The sequence below is a fragment of the Anopheles coluzzii genome, chromosome 2 (assembly GCF_943734685.1).
Source record: "Anopheles coluzzii chromosome 2, AcolN3, whole genome shotgun sequence".
In the NCBI taxonomy this organism is placed as follows: Eukaryota; Metazoa; Arthropoda; class Insecta; order Diptera; family Culicidae; genus Anopheles; species Anopheles coluzzii.
In genome coordinates, this window is record NC_064670.1 from 8,891,535 (window position 1) to 8,913,663 (window position 22,129).

At 47.8% G+C, this 22,129-nt stretch overlaps 2 protein-coding genes across 3 annotated transcripts in view; one reads left to right on the plus strand and one right to left on the minus strand.

Moving 5' to 3' along the window:
* LOC120947817 (uncharacterized) overlaps nucleotides 1-22,129 on the minus strand; it is a 98,819-nt gene that overhangs the window by 51,277 nt on the left and 25,413 nt on the right. For both annotated transcript variants that reach the window (XM_040363564.2, XM_049605092.1), the window contains exons 3-6: nucleotides 10,209-10,390; nucleotides 9,875-10,097; nucleotides 9,188-9,559; nucleotides 8,891-9,111 (exon numbers count right to left, since the gene is read on the minus strand). In XM_040363564.2, coding sequence (XP_040219498.2) covers nucleotides 8,891-9,111; nucleotides 9,188-9,559; nucleotides 9,875-10,097; nucleotides 10,209-10,390 — 998 coding nt within the window. The remainder of the gene's footprint in view (nucleotides 1-8,890; nucleotides 9,112-9,187; nucleotides 9,560-9,874; nucleotides 10,098-10,208; nucleotides 10,391-22,129) is intronic.
* Nucleotides 18,365-19,812, plus strand: LOC120947820 (uncharacterized). The gene is made up of 2 exons (XM_040363569.2): nucleotides 18,365-19,552; nucleotides 19,636-19,812. Exon 1 carries the CDS (start codon nucleotides 18,397-18,399, stop codon nucleotides 19,522-19,524), a length of 1,128 nt encoding a protein of 375 aa, XP_040219503.2. The 5' UTR covers nucleotides 18,365-18,396; the 3' UTR covers nucleotides 19,525-19,552; nucleotides 19,636-19,812.

The following is a 22,129-nucleotide window of genomic DNA, read 5'->3' on the forward strand; positions in this document are numbered from 1 at the left end:
TCATGTCGCCACTGCTGACCGTCGTCGTCCCAATGGCTATGGCATAAATTGGCACTGATGATAGTGTGCAGTAAAGTCGGCAACTTATCGGCTCGTGAGACAAACCGATTTTAACAAGCTGAATTTATGAAGGTTTCGCCGTTTAAAGGCATGTTTATTGGGGCTGCATCAGATAATTGCTACGCTTCACACCATGCTACAATGGACTAAATGATTGATCGAAATGTGGACACAAATCACATCGATTAATTTAAACACGATGATGAATACTAATAACCTGATGCACATCTCGCTCAGTAGATGCGCATCGTACGCAGCATTCAAAACAAAATTCAGATCAATCATTTCATTAAAATGCCATCATTCACCGAGAACGCCAGGCCAGACTAGAGCACACAATCGTTGCACCATTAATTAAGAGAACCATAACGCACTGAAGGAGAGGGTAGAACGGGGCTGCCTAATGATCTGTTAAGCAATGCACCAGACTCCACAGATTCTCCACCACTACTGAGAAAGCGCATTTCATCGTACTATCGCTGCTGCACGGAAGCAACAGGGCTTTCCGGCCGTTCGTGCAACACCGCCCACCGTACAAACGAATTTCAAAGTCAAACCAAAGACCAAAACCATACTAGCGCGCCCAGCCAGATTCGTTCAATTGAGTCCAATAAAAGTCCAGATTCATAAAATCCCCATCAATCACCGGGTAGGAGAATTTTCATCGTTGGCAACAAGCAAAAAAACAACCAACCAACGCACCAACATGCCCCGTACTCTATGATGGTCCGCGATGGTGGTGGTCGTCTGCAGCTTCCAGACGCTTCAGCCGGCTGAAACGCAAGACCACAGCGCTCTACCAGTAGCAATAGCAAAAGCTATGCATACACCCCGGGGTCATAAATCAACATTTACCGGTCTTTGTGCAATCTCGTGCCCAGAGACCGACCGAACGCGGGCGCGCTTCGTGCGACTTTTCTATGCTGGGGCTTCTCTCAGGGCTCGGGGTCCAAAATAATCGAAATCGAAATATGAAACTGTATCAATCACGGAGACGATACGATCCTTCTCGCCTCTGTCCAAGGTTTTGTTTTCGGTACGTAATCAACTTTCGGCCAATCCAAACCTTCCACAACGCCGCTCCCACCACTCTCCTGCGCTTATTAGTTTCTCCCAAAGGGATGCCCTTCCCAGCTTAGGGCTGGAAACCTAGCCGAGGCTGTAAAAAAGTGTAATGGAAAATCAACCTTGCTAAAAAGCCTCACGGGTTCTTCCCCTTCCCCTTCCCATCGTATCTGGCAGTTGACCTCTCATGGACCAGACTTCCCAGAGTCTGTGAATTTCTGTGAAAAGTAACAAATATTCTCGTTATCTGGTTCCATCATTTTTTTCATTTTTTCTAACCTCTCTCTCTCTTTAGTAATTTCTTTTTACTCTCACTACCCCGCCACAAACTCTGATTACAATCGATCTCTGTACTGATGACGCACTGGAGGCTAGGACCAAACACAGACAACGTAGCAAAGCAAATCGAGAACCTTCCCTACAACTCCCTTCTATAGAAGCGTCTCATCCTCGGAGGCAAACAAAAGGATACCTCCGGCAAGTGGAACTGGTCTCGAAAGTGCAGGCCGAAGGTCTCGCTAACGTCTCCGAACGGGCGCGCGAACACAAGCGCACACACACACTTGTTTATTATCTGTATGGTGGTTCTCGCCCGTCGTGTGTCCGGTCCAGGCGTCCTCGCTCATCATTCTTAATTCAATCTAATTTAGAAACCAAAGAAAAGGAAAGCGGACATGGCAGCAACTCCTCTCTCACCCAGGGGCCCGCATCTCCGGCTACTAGATCCTTCGCTCGCACTGGATGCCACGACCGGGGACCAGAGTTTTGCCGGAACCAGTGCCGGAAGCAGTAAATTTTATAATTGCGTTATGGAATCCACAGCGTGAACCCGATGATCTTCAGCAACACGCTGGTGGCTGGTACCAAAGGACAGCTACCACCATCACCACCACCACCACCACCTTTCGCATGCCATTAAAGGGAAGAGAGCGGGCTGTGGAGTGTAGCTAAATTGTTTCAATTGGCAATTGGCCAGCAAGCAGTCGCGCGAGTAAGAACCTCGACCGGCGAGTGTTGCGTGAGTGGGATGAGCTGCTCCTGCCCACTTGAATCCAATTATTCTTCGCAGCATCTTGGCACTACCACGGGGAGAGCCGTTTGCCTGTATCCGTAACCGTCCGAAATGGTAGGAAGAAACACGATGTTAATTATGATCGCAAGTTATGGTATTGCGTTGCTGCTTGTGTGCGTGTATTTTGCATGTTGGAGTAGCCTTTTTGCCTTTTTTGATGTGTCGTTACAGCAGCGCAATACAAAAACATCAGAGCTGGATGGATGGATGGCTGTGGGTGGGCATTATTTTCGATCCAGCTTAGATAACAACAATAATTAGCGGGAAATAATGTTCAGTATCATTATTATTACGCAGAGTGGATATTTACGGAAAGCTTGTAATGGTGTTGTTACAAAAGTGGATAACATTGTTGTTGAGAGGTTATGGATAACCTAATGGAGCGCCTAAGCCAATCACATAATATCAGTTTCTTCTCGTAATACCTGCTCACGTAAACGCATTGAGATTGCGAAGAAACATCGGTCCAGGCGAGATTTGAACCTATCATTAACTATCGTATCGCCACGTATCGGGCCTCTTAGCCACAGGCTCTATTTCGTAGTTCTACTTTGGATAGGTTAAAACTCAAATAAAAAGAACGACAATAAACCAACACAACCACGCACGTTCCTCCGGCAAATCGTATCAGTGAGCTTTAAATCAAACACCCAAGGATATGTTTTCTCATGCATTTTGGATAAAAACGATTTAAATTCAACCCACTCTAATGTGAAGTCAATGAGTGGCTTCATTACTTGGAGCTATTTTCCTATAGTGTTATTCTATTCCACGTACATACGCTCTCTGTAGGTTTCATCATACGGCGGCAGCAGCAGCAGCAGCACCAGCATATCTGGATAATTCGTAAATTTTGCCTTCCTCACCAAACCAACATTAGCGTTTCCATTAGCTTACGCGGCGAAGTGTTATGAGTTTTCGGGGTAGAGATAGAGGCACACCGAAAGGAAAGGGGAACCTCCTTCCTCTATCACGAAATATGACACCATCACTGGGACTGGGAGGTGTGAGCCAAAAGGGAACAGCAGATCAAATCCCATAATGCTCGACGCTTGCGACTTGCGCGTCGCGTCACCACCGGCCAGGCCAGACCGCGCCAGACCATGGGCCTGTGTTGGCGCGAAAGGGGGCGGAAGCTGTAGGTAATTTCATGCGCTTATCGCACGTCTACGACTACACGTTAGCCAAAGCATCGACTTCCGCATGATGGAGAGACGGAAACTGAGTCCGATACCGATACCGACACCGATGCTCGTGTGAGCGCTGTGAGGGCATTACTAAGGGGGGCGAGGCGTACAGCACGTGCTGTGCGTTTGCATGCGCCTTTCGACCGACCATTCGTCGACGCTAATATGCTCGCAGCAGTGCTGCACAGACTCAAACACAATGCCAGCAGCTGGCGAAACTGACCATCTCATCATGATGATGGTGGATAGAGAGGCAAACGTCCGGGCACTGTGGAAACCGGTGGGTGGCGGTAAAACAAGCGGCAATTGCTGGAAAAATGATTTATGTAACACAAAACAATGAGCCTTTTTAGTGTGAAATGAAATTATATTAATTCAATTATCTCACTATTTTCGTCAGCGTGCAGTGTCAGTTAAGTGCCCAAATACCACGCGCAAACCATTGCTTTTGTAGTGTTCCAACGCACTTCCTGTACTGCGCAACCATGGGTGCGCTTATTCAAATGCGAATTACCTTACCGTTGATTATTCACAACCTTTTCTGCCTGTTGGCCCTTCTACCTTAACCCGGTCCCGGGTTCGGCGAAAATCATGACGAAACGACCGGGACGCGATGTTCTTGCGCGGTGCGCCGATAAATGCGTACTCCACGTGTACGCGCTGGCGCTACGGCAGCGTCCGATCGCGTGAGGGCTGCTGTCACAACGTGTGCGCCCCGCCAATGTCGTAATATACGCAGCAGCAGCGTCGGACCATCTCCGTGCGGTATTACACACACTTCCTTTTCTTTCCCATTTTTCTCTCGCCCGTTTCCCTTTTTTTCCTTTGATGGTGCTAACAAGAAGGAAGTGACGATTTGCGTAACAAAAAAGAATACACCGTTTCTTGCGCTCTTCCGCTCTGGCCGTGATTCGGAAGGTGTTGCGGAAGGTTTTACGACCCGTGTGTGCGTTGAGAACACCGGAAGTTGAGAACAAACCCCAAAAAAAAGAGAAAAGAAAAAAACACACATACACACCTTAAAAAGGGTTGCACAAACGGGCATAAAAAGGTCATAGCACAAAGTGATCAAAAGCGGTACGTACGGCAACTCGGTATAGCGAAAGCTGAAGGCCAAGTTGGAAATAGGAAACCTTTGGCGAATATAAGGCTCGGCGCTCGAACTGAGCAACCGGAAGGGATGTGCGCCTTGTACCCCGCCCGGGTGTCTTTGCCTGGCTGGTCTAGACGCGAAAGGGAGGAAATGATTAGCACAATTTTTTCGAACCCCTTCCTGTCCATTCAAGACGGGACGCGTTTTTGGGGCGTGATTTTGACGGAAGATGGGACCTTGGGCTAGATAGCTCCATTCCCCGGCAGAATGGTTTGTTAATGCATTCGTGGAAAACTGTCAACCATCTCTGCTTTCGCGCGCCAAGTCCTTCAATTAAACGATTAATTTTCATCCAAGAATGAAACCGATAACAAAACCTCTTCCGCATCGTCCACTACTACTACCAAAGGGACATCAAATTCAATGTTATTGGAGCGGGGCAAAAGCTGGTGATAATAGTTATTATCGGTTGCAGCCCTCTGCTTCTGCATTAGCTCGCATATTGTGTTTGTTCAATACGCTCTGCTAATACACCACACACACACACTTCCTGTCCGACCAGGATCCTCTGGCTTTTGTTGCCAATTTGATGTAGCTGCATGCAGCGCGCGTTGACTGACAGGCTGGACACGGACATTTGTTATGATTGTCGTTGTGTGCCTGGATTGTTATCGGCCCGATCGGTCGTGAAATGGCCGTGAGAGAGTCACTCAACGGTGAATGATTATCCAATTTGCAAGTGACTAGACTAATTCGGGTAATCAATCGAAACGGGCTTAGTAACGCTAATTTGGAAAGCAGTGAGCAGAGCGGGAAAGTTGCATAGGTGCTAGGTTAAATTTACCCTCCAACACTTTTTTTTAAAGTCTGACAAACAAAGAACGATAAAATATAAATAAAATCCCTCAACAGCATTAAATGACCCTAACTTAACCAGCAATAATTAGCATACATTGTACAGCCAAATGAGTTTCTGTACACCCATAACGGGAAAGGCTATTGGAGTGAAAAAAAATAATAAAAAAAACGAAAATAAAACAATAATTACCTTCCAACAAAAGCAGTTTATTGCAGTTTCAGCGTGTTTTTTTTTTGTTCTGACCGGCAGCTGGTTTTAAATATGTTTTGCCAGCTTCTTTGTAAAAAAATCCGCTTCAGTCAGCTTCCGTTCAGCTCGGCACTCGATGTGTGGCTTGTTCAACCAGGTTCCAGGTGCGGTTATTCGCCTTTATTTTCACACACACACACACTATGCTTTAGCGGCGGATCTAGAGCCGTTCATTGAACCATATTTCACGACGCACGCAAAAATCGATCAACCCCCCCCAATTCCAACGGTTCTCTCAATTTGATCACGTCACCTTGGCACGTCAAACACCTCTGCTCCACCTGTTCCACCGTTGGAACGAAAACGGGAAAGATTTGCATTCACCTAAGCACGAAAAACCGCAAGCGCATTTTCGAGTGCACAAACCCGTGCAATATTGCCCTCCTCGCGGGTTTGCAGGTTAGTTATGCACGGGGAAGCACGATGAATGTGCGGAAACACCTTGCAACGATGCACCAGGGCCCCAAAAAGCCAGCCAAACGTAACGACACTTGCAAATAAATCGCTGCACCTTTCCTCTACACTTGCAGGCCGCGAGGGGGCTCGCTTTTAATGCAATTTGTAATAATTTGCACAATTGTTGTTTTCTTCACAGGAATTTAAACGGCGCATTGTGGTTGCAAAAAGATGGAGATCGGTCGTGATTTGGCCCACTTTTGCGATCCTCAAAGACACACGCGAACACACGCTCTTGCCCGATCGATCCTTGCGAGAAGATCCGACCGAAAGGGCATTTGGAGGGGAGCAAGATCACTCTTTCGGTACACACACACACACACACACACACACTCTCACGTGTAAGCAACACGCGTACTGGGGCGCCCCAAGCACACACAAAGAGCCCACACAAGCGAGAAACCCCACCACACACGGGGACGCTGGATTCACGGGCAACTTTCACTTTGAAGATTTATACGGCGGTGAACACGAAAAAGGAGAAACACACATCAAAAACACACGCACACACTGGCTGTAAAGCTGTTCTCGATCGCAAAAAACAACTCCCGAAAGAATGGTTTCACAGGTTGTCACCCTCGCACAGGTTGCATGATTTCGTTGCTACCTCTGTGGTTGCTAGGGGCAGCATCGGAGTTGCTGAGTTGTTTTGCCCTTTTTCCTCTGGGGGATGGTTAGCAGAGCTTTGCAGAAGCTGGAAGCTTTTGCTCGTAACCGATCCGCGCGCAAAACGTTGCCCAGTAGTTAGCAGATAGCACACAATTACACGTTCACGATCACACTGCTGGCGAGAAGCACACAAATACCTTCGCCGTCGTGATTACACAGAAGTTACAAGAGGTGAGACTGGCGACTGGCGCTTACCTCGCTGCGGTACGGTCGGGTTTGAGCATTGCGCGTCTGCAGCTACCTCTTCAGGCATGAAAACAAACGATCACCCTCCAAGCCAAAAAAAAAACCAGTTGAGCTTAAGGTAAGCGTACACGACTGCGCATGCATTTTCATTGTGCTTTTTCATTATTTGCTTAGCATATTATTGTTTGGGTGTCTTTTGGTTCATTGAATAGATCTCATGAGGGTGTTTTTCCACACTCAACTCATAATAAATTGCTTAGTTTTTAAGGCATTCATTTTAGCCCTGATCGTGTATAGACACCTGCACAATCGCTTTCGTGCTTTGCCGCTACTCAACCTGCTAATGTAAACGGTCAGATTTGTGAAAATTTGTACCAGCACCGCAAGCAAATTAAGGCTAAAGTACGAGCGAACGGTATAAACGAAAAGACGAACTGTCAAATTCGTACAGGGTGTTTCAAAGGCGTATGCCGATCGTTCAAATGACCGTTTGAAATGTTTGAATTTGAAATTCAATTAATTATTTATTAATTATGGTTGGTATTATTTAAGAATACATTGAAAACTCATGTCTCAACAATGTATAGATTTTTCTATGTTAATCAATGAGCTCATTCTATATGTTTGAGAATCAAAGTATGGCATGAAATACCTTTGCTAGCACTGAGACTAAATTCCAGACCACAGCAAATGATTATACATCTTCAACAGTAAACTGACACAAGTTCTAACAACCACCGAACTTACACCCCCCCCCCCCCCCCCCAAGTACACCCCCGTAACACTCTAAAGAAGCCTACCCATTCCATTTTACCATCGCCAGCTTCTCCCCAACCCACCCCGCGGGCTTAGCTAATAGCTGCATCAAAGTAATTAAACCTCATCCCTGTCTTGCTGTAGCAGCACCTCGATTGTTACAGCACTTTCGTTTAGATCAAACAGGACTCCCACCGAGCCAAACAATCCATTTCACAGTACGAGAAGTCTCATGGCACTCGGGCGTAATGATGCGATTAATGAGTGCTGTTTCTAAACCATCACGAACATCCCTGGACGCTCAAGTTGGTTCTCCTAGCTCGGCTTCGTTCGACCTTTTCTGCATGGACTCAGCCATGAAGCACGTACCCGACTGGGGGAATAGCTTCTTCAGCATTCCTCAATAGTGCAATATGCAAATCCAATCCTCCCACTGTCATCCAGGGCAGGACGGCAGTGCTCTCTTGGAGTAGTGTACAATTTCATTTGCTGTACAAATGTGTCCATCGTTAGTGCAAAACGCTTTGTACTTTCCGAACCATGGCTGATGGTGCTCCTGCTAATCGCAAATGGTGCCTAGCCATGTGATGACCAATTAAAATCGCTTTGCAAACACATCCATCGGATAAATTAGACACAACACTCTTAATGAGTGCATGCGGTAAGCGGGCACGATGCAAACCGACCATTTTATTGGTGGGGAAACCTATCACTGGTGGTCACCGAAAAGGGCGATAGGGTTCCATTTGTCGCTCACGGTCACGTACAAACCGCCAATCAATGTTGGGTGGTCGAATTTAAGCCTCGGTTACGATTGATTGCATTTCGTTCACAGCGGGACACATCGCCGCATCGCCGGACCACACAAAACGTGTCACCCCATGCGGCCGTGTTGTTGTGGACGCAACACCCGTAGAAACACAAAATCTAATAACGGATGAGCCGATCAATCGGCACGTTTAAAATATTTCTTCCCTGGTCACGAACGGACCTGTGCAGGCAGGGCGGCATCACCCGCATCAGCCGCAAAGCGAAATTCGATGTTTCAACAAGCTGACCGGGAACCGGGATCCGGGAAGCGAGCACGGTTTTTGTGGCGTTTTATGTACGTTCCCGTCAACCGCTCAGCAACTGGATCGATTGCATGCCTCGGCCTCGGAACGAGCGGACTTTCGGCCCCCTGAATGAATATATTCCTTCCCCCATATACATTGGACTCTGGAACGCTGGGTACGTACCGGAAATGCCACGCTGCTGCTTCGACCGCCGGTTGGACGATGGGCTGAGCATGCTTTCCCGCCGGTTCGACCCGAGGAAGATGTTCAGGTTGGAGGGTATCTGGGTGGAGACGGAGTTCCGCGCACTGCCCGGTACGCTCGGTGGGAATTCGCTCCAGACGGCGTCCACCATCGAATCGATACTGGACGACCGCGGTATTGGCTTGTTGGTTTTGTCCCGCCTGTGCAAAACAGAATAGGCAAGGCAAGTAAACGACGTTAAGGCTGTCCGAACTCTCCCCGTTTGTGCTGGCTTACCGTTCCCACGACAGACGACGCGCGCTATCATCGTTGACCGTGTGCTGCAGGCAGTTAGTGCTGGTTTTCGTTGTCTGGTTGATGATCCGGGCGAGCCGATAGATGGCACTGTTCGTGCTATTGCTAATCATCTGGGCCGACCCACCGCTTCCGCTGCCCCCGCTGCCGGTAACGGAAACATCGCTGCCCCGCTTACCGCCCTGCCCCGGACCGCAGCCACCGGCGGCCAGCGTACTGGCCAGGCTGTTGCCAAACAGGGGCGTGGTGCTACCGCCACTGTTGGCGGCATTGTTAAAATTGACAAAGTTGAACGACGATATGCCGAACGATTTTGACGTCGGTATGGCCGGATACATCCCGGGGGAGGTGATACTGTAACGGAACAGAATTTAAATGGTAACAATGAGCGAGGGGAAGATAATCAAGGCAGTAAAAACATAATATAGGTTCTCTGCTTATCCGCACTGCAATGGGCAGCACTCATTACGCTTGGCACTATGCAATCCACACGACATAAGCAGCCAAGTCAGGTGAAACATATGTGCATTAAGAACACATCTTGTTAGGAGCGCAAGAGTTTGAAGGTTGATTGTATCTACTTCCATTTTGTAGCTCATTTCCGGTTGTCTTCGGTTGTCCTGCTTTTGACGGGGGTCACCTTTATCGGCAACATCGGGGAAGGCGTACCTGATAACAACCGAACCATCTCCGCTCGAGCGCTTCTCGTCGAACTCGTAGATGTGCGGTTCGGCCGGTCCGACTACGGAGCTTCCGGCCGCGAAGATACTGCTACCGCCGGACGACTTGCGCCGATAGTCGAACGTATTGTCGTCGGCCGTCAACAGGATCTTGGGGCTACTGCTTATCGGGGTTGTGCTGGTCGCAAGCTTCGACTCGTACAGGAAATTGTCTAGAAAAGGAGAGAGAGAAAAAAAGCGAAAAACAAAGAAACTATCAAGCACTGTCCCGATGGGCAAGATTGCTAGTGTTCCGACCCAGGTGCACCCAGGGATGTACTTACTGGACGATGCCTTGAAGCAGATCGGGTTGTCCGGTGGCTGCACCTTGCTGAATGCACCTGCACCGGGGAAGTTGAACAGGGGTAAGGTGAGGGAACGGGATAGCCGCGCCTTCTTTTCGGCCGTCCGACCGCCGGAAATTGGACGTGCTCCTCCGAGGGGTTCACCGACATTTTGAAGGGTCCTGCAAGTGAAGTTGGATGACAGGCACTAGTTAGTTGGTTCTTACGATGCCATGCTTGTATGGGTGTGTGTTTGGGATACTTTAAGCGAGATGTACAACTAGAACTAATCGTCTTTATTAATTATCGCTATTAACTTTAACGCTCTCCATTAATCGAAGCAGCCATAGCAGTATTGCCCAACAACCGGACACAAACGTTGCCAATCCTTCTGTTGCTAGGCTTTCGCTCTTTTACGAGCACATCAAAGCAAGCTTTAATTATCGATCACGTACATGTCAGGGACTGCATTGCCTTGCGGTGACAGCGGCCCGTCCAGCGTACAAATCGTGACCAGTGCGGGCATGTCGATTGCCCGGCACCTTCAACATCATCATTCTGCCATCCATCGTCCAGCTCTCCTTATGTTCGGGCGGGGCATCGCACCATAAGCTGCAAGCGTATGCCCGACACGGATCATTGTTTTAGCCTCCAATTAGCCATAACTTCAACGGGATACCTCACACACTACCTCGGTATGGTCCTACCACACCACTGGGGCAATCTCCCCCTGCCGGCACAGCCTCTGTCAGTGATTAGCTAAAGTGCTAATTAATTTCATCCAGCAAACTGCCACTGCCACCGTCTAAGACCGACTAGTCGGCGTGTAGTCGACCGCATCGGCCCACCCCGTTTTTGGGGCCGCAGGCTCGATGGCATCCACTGGAGCACTGGTAACGAAACATGAGCCAATTAATCGTTACAGATTAGAGACCACGAGCGATAAATTGAAACTTTATCGATTACAACTTTCTACTCCACACTCGAAGGAAGGGGGCCCACCGTAGCGGGTGGTTGGAGCGTCGCCGAAACAAACCATCAACAGCATGGCGCGAACATGGCGTGTTAGGCGTGATGTATTTTTTCATGTTATCTTCTCCTAGTAGCGCTATTCAAAGCTACTGTACGTGTGGTGGTGGTGGTACGCCAAGCAAGAAAACTCCGCAAAAATGGATATTACATCATAATAATCATTATCCTCGCCACTGATAGTGCGGGTGGGATGATGATGATGATGATGGACGATAAATAGATTTTCCCGACCATTGAACCCAGAATTGGTCACGCACCTATGCACCATTTTCGACGCGACATCCTGGAAAATGATGGAAATCGGAAAGCGTGTATGCCCGGCCCCGTCCGGTTCACAGACGAACCTATTTGGATTATTTCGATTTCTACCCTGCCCACTTAAGGTTTACCGGTTTGATTGAAGTTCCTTTTTTTGGGGGGTGGGAGGAATTCCTGCTACCGAAAACGAATTCAATTACGAGCATCGAATAGTGATTGGAACCGTATTGAAGTAGCACAACGCTTTAAGCTGTCATCTTCAGGGTAGGCACGCCCAAAAGTATGCAATCCACATGACATAATCCTCCCGTTCACGCTTTGATGTGTCGATTTATGCTTTGGGATGTTTGTAAATTCTCAAAAAAAAAAAGAGAAAAAATCCGATATTTGTTCTAGCTTTAGTTTCAATGATTCCGACGAAATTTTCCGGGAATTTCCAACTGAAGGGAATAAATGACCCAGAGATAATTCAGCACTTGTGCTTTTGATTCACCTTCTCCATATTTTACCCATTTCTAGGAAGCTTGTAAATCTGTTTGTGATCCGTGTAGTGGAATGCAAATTTTTTACCAACACGCCCAACAGCACTCCCACCGTGTGGTACCGTGTGTGTTAGATGTATTCGTATCGTTCGTATATTTCCAGGAACTTTCCATCTCCATCTCGGCGAGCTTCAAATAAGCGCGTCCCTTTCTGCTCCACGAGCTGACTTTACTATCATCCTTCCCGGCTTATCCTGCAAACACTCACACACACTCACTCTCTCGTCAGCACACACCTCAGGCAATGGTGGCCACTATACGAGTTTTTGTGTGCATAGGTTCCAGGGCGGTTTATCCGTGGGCGGTCTGGCCCGTTTGGTTGGTTGAGCTATCTTAATTCCCTGTTCCCTATCAACCCAACTGTCATCGCTTCCTCGTGCTATGCGTGCTTACACTAAATTGTGGTTCATTGGAAAAGCTTACTGGTGGCAAGTGGGACGCCGGGGACAAGGACCGGCGAACCGGAAGCGGAACCTTCATTAGTCGGTTAATTGAGGTATAAACAAGAGAAATATTTCTCCCACACCTGTCTGCGTGCCTACCCTGTACCTGAAGGCAAGAGTGCAGAAGGTGACTGTGTGTGAAAATAAAGTTTTCCCCAGCCCCAACCGCCTCTACCGCACGTGTCATCCCGGTGCTGCCATAGTGCCATGGTGTAGCTGAGAAGGATAGTTACGCCCGCCCAGCCATATATGCCCATCGGTCAATGGCTTTGGGGAATCGAAACGACCATGCGTGTGACCTACAGGCGATAAAGGTCAAAGCTAGGGTAATTTACAAAAGCGCCAGCTCGCCCGCTCCTGCTCTTCTACCCGTAGTCCCGCTCAGCCCGCTCAGCGTTGGTTAAATTGTTTTCGAGATATTTTGGATCTTTCTGTCGGGGGAGGGGAGGGAAGTGCCCAGTCCGGACGAGACGGATGATAAATTTCTCAATCCCTCGTTTAAATATTTGATCTAAGGGAACGACTTTCTCTGGCAAGGGGACATGCTGCCCGCTTGGATGAGGAGTGACGACAAGCGCTAAGGAATCTAACGGAGGAGCAAAAACGAAAAGAGAAGCAAGCATAACAATATATTGCCTTTTTGCCAATGTCTATTAAGTAAGATCGTACTATACATGATCGTTTAGTGAACAAGTCTTCGTAAGCGGCAATTTCTATCCAAAAAAAGCAAGTAAAGGTCATTCGAAAAAGCAGATCCTAAAAAAAGCAATCCCAAACAAGCTTACATCATATTGTGTATCACGCTGGCAACGATTCCACTTTTGATTGACCGACGACCAAATGGTAATAAATCTTTCTGACCAATACCACACATCGCATGCACATCGTTTGCAGGGCCACACACAAAAAAAGTGGAACGAAACGCCTCAAAAAGAAGAAATGAAGCGAACGGATGGGTAATTTATTCGTTATGACGAAAATCCCCACAAAACCCCCTGTGCCTGCCTGCCTGCCTGCCTGTGAGCGCATGTTACCAATCCCGAACGGGTTGGGTTCCTATTTGGATAGGATGAAAAATAGCCCACAAGCCAAAAAGTAGAGGGCAATTCACTACAACCCCCTTATTTCTTGGAAATCCAAACTGGGAAGCTCTAAAATAAAACCCGACAGCAAAACGGGTTCGTTTCATTTCTGCTTTGTTTGCAGCGTTCTATCGATCGTGGAGCAATTTTCCTATAAATATGTGTGTCCATGTGTGTGTGTTTGTGTGCGTGTAATCCCTCAACCGATCCTGTACCAGAACGTGGCGTACGGTGAAGCTACAGGCAGCTAAATCGAACGTCACACCCTTGTGCGGCTAACCCTGGACGTTCCGCTCTGGATCGGTTGGGACTTGGGCGGAAGACTTGGCAGTTGAAACTTTTGAAACCCGAGCGCATCCAAGAAGCGCACCAGGAATAAAGATGCACCTAACCCATCCCAGCCCAGCCCAGCCAGAAGCAACCGTTGCCGAAGCACCCCGAAAGTGATCGAGGAAGTGGGTTTGCTTTCAATTTCAATTAAATTTTACCCAACTTTGTAAAACGGTAACGAGGGAAAGATTTCCCCCGCACGTAGCGGCGTTCGTGGTTGCTTGCCGACTGACTGTTGGCTTTTTAGCCGAGATCGAGAAGGAGAATCTTGCTTCTTTTTTCTGTTCGTTGTTGTTAAGCGGGCAGGATGCGAGCAAAGAGCATTCCAAGTTTCCATTAAAGGCGAATGTGCATTACTTTCGCGGCTTTGTGAAATGAGGTTTGCATTATTAAGGGTTTTTTTTTCGTTTCTACGCTTACAACCGGTGGGGTATAGGATGGTCTTTTCTTTTTGGTCGTTTGCTGCTCCAAGCGCTAATGCTAATTATCTTTTGCTCGTTTACATTTGGGGCTCGGTAAGCTGTTGAATACTTCATGAATAAGCTGAAACTTTAGAGCGTGCTGGCATTAGAACATGAGCGAACATGAAAATAAAAAGCTTCTGTGGATGTTAAATATAATTAATTCTAACAAATATGGTTGATAATCGAGTAATACTTTGCGTTTTGCATACTTTTCGGGGGTTTTTGAAGATAATTCGCCTAAATGTATGCAATCTGCAATACTTTGACTGCAAAGCTGTGATGGCTTATTTATTTCTTCTTCATTTTTCGTATGGATAAGAACAAAGCACAGTGAGGATTAACAATTTCCTTCTGGATAAGTGTAATCCATTCTTAAGCCAATATACGTGTGCATATTATCCATGTACTTAGCAGCAGCTTGGCAGCACAAATCTCTGTCGGATATAGTGAGCCAAATTCCCCCTGCTTAATACCTGTCTACATAACGGAACATAATCATTTTATGCTACGAAGAACACGAGCCTTTTGCCTCCAGATCGACCTCTGTATGTTTGTAACAGCTTTGTTGTGCATGCCCTGCCTTTAGTGCTCCAACAACGAGACAAAGAACCTAATGCCCGAACCTTCATGAAGATCGATCGTTTGCCTTTGCTAGCCGGAAGAGATACGTTCATCAATCAGACCACGCGCGGAAGGCGCTTCCCTTTTCCCATTCGTCGCGATTTCACCCATTACAATGCCTTCAAGGGACAAACAAACAAAAAACACACACACCTGAAGCACAAAACAACCAGCTAGGGAGGAAAATTTCGCCCCCGTCACTGAAGAACGCTGGTAAAAAGTGAACTTCGTCAATTACGGGACGACAATTTGGGTAGGAAATGGAGCTTAAAACATTTGGACCCCGCGTCTACTTCGGGCATGGAACGAGCCCACGTCAGTTCCAATGTAGTAAAGTGACAACATTCGCGTAAAATGGATATGTTGTGCTTGTGTGTGTGGCTGTGAAACGACGCCAGAACAGTATAGGCGCAAGGGGAAGGATACACTTTCTTTTTTTGGCCAAAAAGCACCCTACCAAACCAGCTCTGCCGTACCTTCCGAGGCTGACAGAGTGTACATTAGGGGTCTATTAGCTTGGAACGGTGTCTGTATTCTTTTTCCACCATCATCGTCAAGTTTACGGCTTGTTACGGCAACGGTGGACATTTGACAGCGGACGCCAGCAGACGGTCGTCGCCGCACTCATCTGCTAATGGTTTGAATTTTGGATTCGTTTGTGCCCCCTTGACATTGAGGTTATTGAAGAAAATTGACGAAATCTACTTTGGCTCTGTTATTCTCTTAGCGTCGGTGTTGTTGTGTTGTGTTGTCCCCAAAAAAATGCTACAGAAATAGCACGTTGTTAGTGAAGAAGAGCCGATGCAAATGGTGGTGCTTGACGGTGGCAGCGCAATGAAGAGACTAATATAGGCACGAAATAAAATACGGGGCGACAAAAATGCAAAAGATGCCTGCTCTGTACATACATTTGCCTAAATGTATGCAATTTGGCCAAATGAACGCCTGAAGGTATGCAATGTGCAGGGTAAAATTATGCTATTAATTCTTTTTTGCTGTGGTGAAACATCCCAAATAACGTTTCAACGTGAATAAAGACCATCTGAAAACTTGGCTTTACCTCTTGACAGCTCCAAAGTTTGTTTTTCTTTTAATCCGCTTTGGCGCATCACTTTTCGATCAACATTGCAATCGCATTATTTCGAACGCATACTCAAACAGCGATGCGAATCGTGCCATCACAAACCCTTTATTTATTTTTGTGCAGATATTTGCTCGACCGGCATGCTTAAGTAATCGGCCACCGGAAACGAGATGTTTGACAGCTCGTTTCATTTTCCATTAATACACATTCGCCGTGTGCAGCCGTGAGTGGTTGTAGTGGGTGTAGTATCGCCTGATCGCCGGTGAACCGTAAAGATGTCGCTCTACACCAACCAGTGGTGCACACACCTTTCAACGGTGGCCGGAAAGGTTCAGCGGCGTCAAATTAATACAGCGCTCTGCTAAAATAGCAGATGGAGCCTCAGCCTTTGAAGTGTGAATTTAACAGATTTCTCGTACCGTATTTCGTTTGATCCTTTCGCTACGAGTTACCGGTTTCGGAAAGCAACGACAGTGCCAGGCACTGCCACAGACATTTCGCACCCGGGTCGGGTTTTAATCTTCTACCTCGTGACTAATTGATTGCTTTTTCATATTGCTCCGGTTAAATAAATGAAAGGTTCAACCGTGAGGCAAGCAGTAGTAGAGCAACTCCTGGTGGAACGATTCCAGAAACGATGTTCTCGGTAAACTCATTCCATGGGATCTATTTCCGTTTATTGAAAGATTCTCACCAACTGGTGTGAGGGAATGAAATGAGTGTTAGCACAGAATGGTTTATAGTTTACTTTTAATTAACAAAAACATGTGCAAAACCGTAGTTTTGCATTTAGATGCTTTAAAATAGTTGCCAACGACAACATTTTGCTAGAATCTAATAGTGGTTTGAGTGGCATTACGCGAGAGCTTTGAATATTCGGTACATGTCCGTATCGAACAAATCTAATTGATGTTGCGGAGTTGAAACAATCAATACGATTGTTGTTGATGCAGTTAGCTGTTTACACACACTCAACCACCAATCACCACCCATCCACCTTGGCCAGCGCTCGGTACCACAACTTACAGTGCGACCTACACACTTTCCTCCGAATGTCTACCGTTTGCTATTGCCAGTACGTACCAGGGGGGAATAATGAGGACGACAGTTTGACGCCACCAGAACCACCAGGACGCTGTGCCCACGTAGTGCTGTCGGTTGCCCAGGACCATCATCATCCGCTGGATGGTGCAATCTAGCATGCGACCACATTATGGTAACGAACATGAACAGGCGCGATCTGCACAAACATCAGCCACGGGGCTGGCTGGCGTAGTGTACGCGAACACATCACATCAGTCTCCCGGGCAACCCCGTCGGGCTACGTTTCACGGCCCCCAAAGCCACGTGCGGTCGATAGTCGCGACAGTCGGTATCATTTTGACAGCGTTCCTTACCTCGCAATTCACTCTCTCTCTCTCACTCTTTGGCACTGTCTATCTCATTCTCTCTGATAGTCAGCATCGTTCGACATTCGTCAAGCTCCCGTAACAACGCGTAGCTCCATGTAGCAACGGGCAATGTTTACTTAGTCCCTTCCCCCCCTTCTCTAGTGCCATATGTACGATCTGTACGAAGAATCGTGGCCTGGCAGGCACGAGCGCCTAAGGACGTTCATAGCATTTCTTTCCGTTTGTATGTGTGTGTGTGTATGCCACTCTCTGCTGGTCGCTTTTGCTGGCCGCACTCGTGCCCATCCGTTGCCATCAACGTACGAATGATGAGGCACTTGTGCTAGCGCCGGGAGGGATGTCGTTTTTCTTTCCCGGGTCTGTAATTTTCCAGACTAGCCCGGTCTACCCCGAAGGATGAAGTAACCGGAAATTTTATCCACACACTCTCACACACGCTTACATCGATCAAGTGTTCTATCCACATGGGGTTTCACAGAAACGGTAGACATTGAGAAAGAGAGAGAGAGAGAGAGAGAGAGAGAGAGTGTGTGTGTGTGTGTGCAAAAGAGAAAGAAAAGCGAGAAAGAGAGACTTGCTATTTCTTTTCACCGATTTGGATGAAATTGCAAATAGACGGGAAGATCCCCCACATGGTGATTTGATTTCGACGAAACACTGCGGGACGCTTTTTCTCCCGTCGGGGAGGTTTGGAAAGGAATCCGTACGATGTCTTGATTCCGGTTGATGACAAATAATGAGCGGTTCGATGGAAACAACTCCGGGCAACATTTTTTTTTGCCTTCGCACAACAACTTTCTCTGTTTTTGCAGATAGATAATTTAAGCACAGATCACATGGCTTATTTCATTCCACACTTTTCTAAACACTTGCTTATTGGCATCATCTAGTAAGCACTGGAGCTCATAACTCTCGGTTGGATGGCACTGCTGACACTTGTCACTTCCCTCAATCTAGTTTCCACAGACACCAGACGAGCGCTCGGCTTCAATGTTTCCCAGTTTCGTGGTGATCAGCTATCTTTTGGGTCAGCTAATTACGTTTATAAATTCCCTACAATGAGTAAGTTGCCCTATCCGAACGATGAGCGCCACTATCGGAATCAGCTTTTGTGTGAGCGATTGCAACAGCAGCAGCAGCAGCAGCAGCATCTGCACCATTACAACCGCCCCAGAGGAACGCCCGAGGAGCGGGATAGCGCGAATGAGGATAGCGTACCGCCCGCCATCATGCAGCAGCGCACGACGATGGCCCGCTACCCGGAGCTGGTGAGACGCACGCAAGGTCGTGGCAGACCCCGCCAGGACCATCCCATCTACACGCTCTCGCATCCCGGCGGCGACGGTATCGAGACGGACGGTGACATTGACGATACGCTGTCGGAGTTTGCGGGCGGCTGGTACACGCCGCGCCTTCGCCGCTCCTCCCGGCCCTCCTCGATGCGTGCCTCCACGATGAAGAAGCTGAACGAATGGCTCGACGCTTACCAGCAGGAGCGGGGCAAAGGTCGCAGCATGACCGACCTGCGCCTTGCCGGGTACGGTTCCAGCGAGGAGGATGAAAACCTGCGGGCGCCAAGGGATTTTTTAGACGCCGGGAAACCCAACGACTTGCAGCAGGAAGGTGAAACATTGAACAAAGAGCCAGTGGAAACCAAACCCCAGGAATCGGAGCCACCGGAGATGCAGGAAGTCACTGCGCCGCAAACCCCCAGCAAGACAAGCACGAACGATGCTGGATACGGATGGGTCGGCAAGCTGTTGTCGATGTTGCTGCACCTTGCCGAGCTGCTGCTGCCGATAACGCTCCAGATGCTGACGTTCCTGCGGAACCACACGAAAACGGCCCTGCTGTACCTTTGGGGCCGCTTCGTTCAACCGTTCGTTGCGGACGGTTCGCCGGCAAGGAACGATGCAATGGCGAACAAAGTCGTGCTGCTGCTCGTGCTGCCACTGATCGCCGTGCTGGGAGTAGCGTATGGGGCGATTTGCATACTTTACTGGTTGACTCGATTGCTGCTGATTGAACCGAATCGTCTCCAAATCTAGGTTTTTGCTCTTTGTCGAGTTCTGATCGGTAAGCATAGAAATTCCACTGCATAGTTTGGGGTTTACACTACCATGAAAATGACACTCATCGCCCATTTTATTCTATTCTAGGTCGTAAGACATCTTCGTAGGAATATTGAAAATGGAACCCCCGAAGCTTTGGAGCACAATCGACGGTTAATGCATCCTGAAAATACCGTCTTTTACATGAGTAAGAGCTTGAACCAGTTCCTGGACGAAATGGGCGAAATAAATAATTCCTTTCCATCAAATGGCGAACCAAACTAACAGTAATGTTTGTCTGAAAAATGCAAATATTGTTGTTGTTCGGCTCTCGAAAAGCTATTCTACCGTGCTCTTCGCCCTACCAATCAACACTTTGGACGTCCCCCCAGCGGGCGGCCAAACCCGGTATGTTGTTTTCTTTTCTTCCGATTCTGCCCATACGTACACAGTAGCGCTTTTCTTTTCCCCTGCCAATGTGTGCAAGCGCTACAGGCCCCCAAAACGATGGAGGAAAAATGGGATCGGTCGCAGTGTTGTCTGAAGGCAAACAACACACAGGACTTCTTCTCGCGCGTCGTTCGAGAGGGTGTCGTCAACGCGCTGGAAGTTATGTGTGTATTTGCCAAGCGTCAGAACGGAAAGCACATGACACGTCCGCCCCGGGCCTGCTCACACACTCTCTTTCTATCGCTCAACCACCCATGGAATATGGAAAGCGCAAATCCACTCTGTGTCATCTTGCGCGCAAATCCTTCTTGGCCTTCGCGCACTACCGGGTGCGCCTATCGAGCCCCATACCGTTCCCCCGCGGACCTGCTCCCTTGGGTTGTTTGTTGTGCCAGAAGAGAAAGCGATACACGAGTGTGTTTGATAGTGGCCACCCCGAGTGCCGGCAAACATTGAATTGAAGTTTAAGAAGCTCACATAATCCTATGTAAACCATTTCGAGCACCGTTTGCTTTCCATGGTGCTTGTGGTGATGGTGGTGGTGCCCCGTGAAATCGGCTTCCTTAAGACTGTTTTGAGGCTGTTGCTTTGCCTTTGCACCGTTCACATTTCCCCCTCTCTCTCTCTCTCTCTCTCTAACCCCAAATACATGGCATGCACGGTTCACCGATTTCGGGAAACAGCAACGAAAAGGGCGGCTGTGTTTAGACGATTCATTGCTAAACCATTTCTGACCTTTCGTAATGTGTTTATTTTTGTATCAATGGCCAAAAAAGCCCTTTCGTCTCGTGGTTCTGTTTGCTCGATGGGAAAACCCACCTCTAGCCGCAACTCTTTGATGGATTTTCCCATGCCGTAGCTTAAAAGGATACACGCGTGAAGGTAGAGCGTACTTTTGTTTCGCGGAAGTTGGGCTGTACAAATGGAAAAAAGGATCAAAGTTTGGTTGTTTGCCTCATAGCTGGATGATGAGCAACTTCTGCTCTAACGTAGATCTGAACTACATCATCCAATCCGAAAAGAATGTAAAAGATTCCGTTAATACTAGCCACAAGTTGGAAGCAATTTATTCGCCAATAACGCTCTCCTGTCAAGTGGGTTAAAACTATTTATCACGATTCAATTTACTACCCAAACAAACCCAATTTGCACACTTCACAGGGTAAGCTTTTGCATCGAACAACTTGTCATCTTGCACTCGCTCTTCAAGCTAGTTACACTTTAAATTTACCATCATAACTGCCTCGGTTCAGTAGTAAATCGTGCGAAGAAACTTGGTGCGAGGTAAGGCAGAAAACCAAACCCACAAGCGAGAGGAGAGCGTTATGCCATAGAAGTGTCAACAGCAGAAACACGTCCATAAACTGGGCCAACCAATCATGAACCATCCATTTCCATAATCGTTCTGTAAAAACCAATCAAAACTTCAATCCGGCCGGTTAACCCGGTGCTGCACCGGCAATGGCAATGACTCGCCCTTCGTTCAACACTCGATTCGACTGCAGAAGGGTTCCGGAACGGCATCGGGATTAAAAACGGCAGCAGCAGCAGCAGCAGTAGCATGCACAATCGTATAGCATTTGTCCATGACTCAGCAACTGGTAAATATTTCTCGCCAATCATGGCGCCACACTTCCTTCGCCCAATACCCTCTTGCGCCTTGCCCGGGGAAACGTGCAGACAAAACTTTTCCTCCCAAAGCTTCGGCAAACAGTAGTGTAGTGCAGTAAGTTCCATTGCCATTGCAAAGCAAAAATGAAGCAAATAAAAAAGGGTTAGTTTGTTATTCGCTTCATTTTTGTATGTGCCTGCCTCGACTCTCTGCGCGAAGAGCAACAAACAAAACTTGCGTCTCATGCGTGCAAGAGACTGCGCTACCATCCGATCGAACATCGCGTGATGGAAAATGCGAACCACTTTTACACCCATCGGGTTTTTTGTGTGTTTGTTAGTGAGCGTGTTTATACGCAGACACTTGCTGACAGACTGTGCCGTACGCAGCAGCGTGCGCGAAGGAAAAACTATCGCGCCAACTACCAGGCGCATCCATTGGGTTCTGGCACATTCCGCATACGATACGAAAGTTGTTTGTTGGTGCTGTGTGTTTGTTTTATATTCATTCTCCTTTCGGCAGCATTGCTGGGGCTGGACC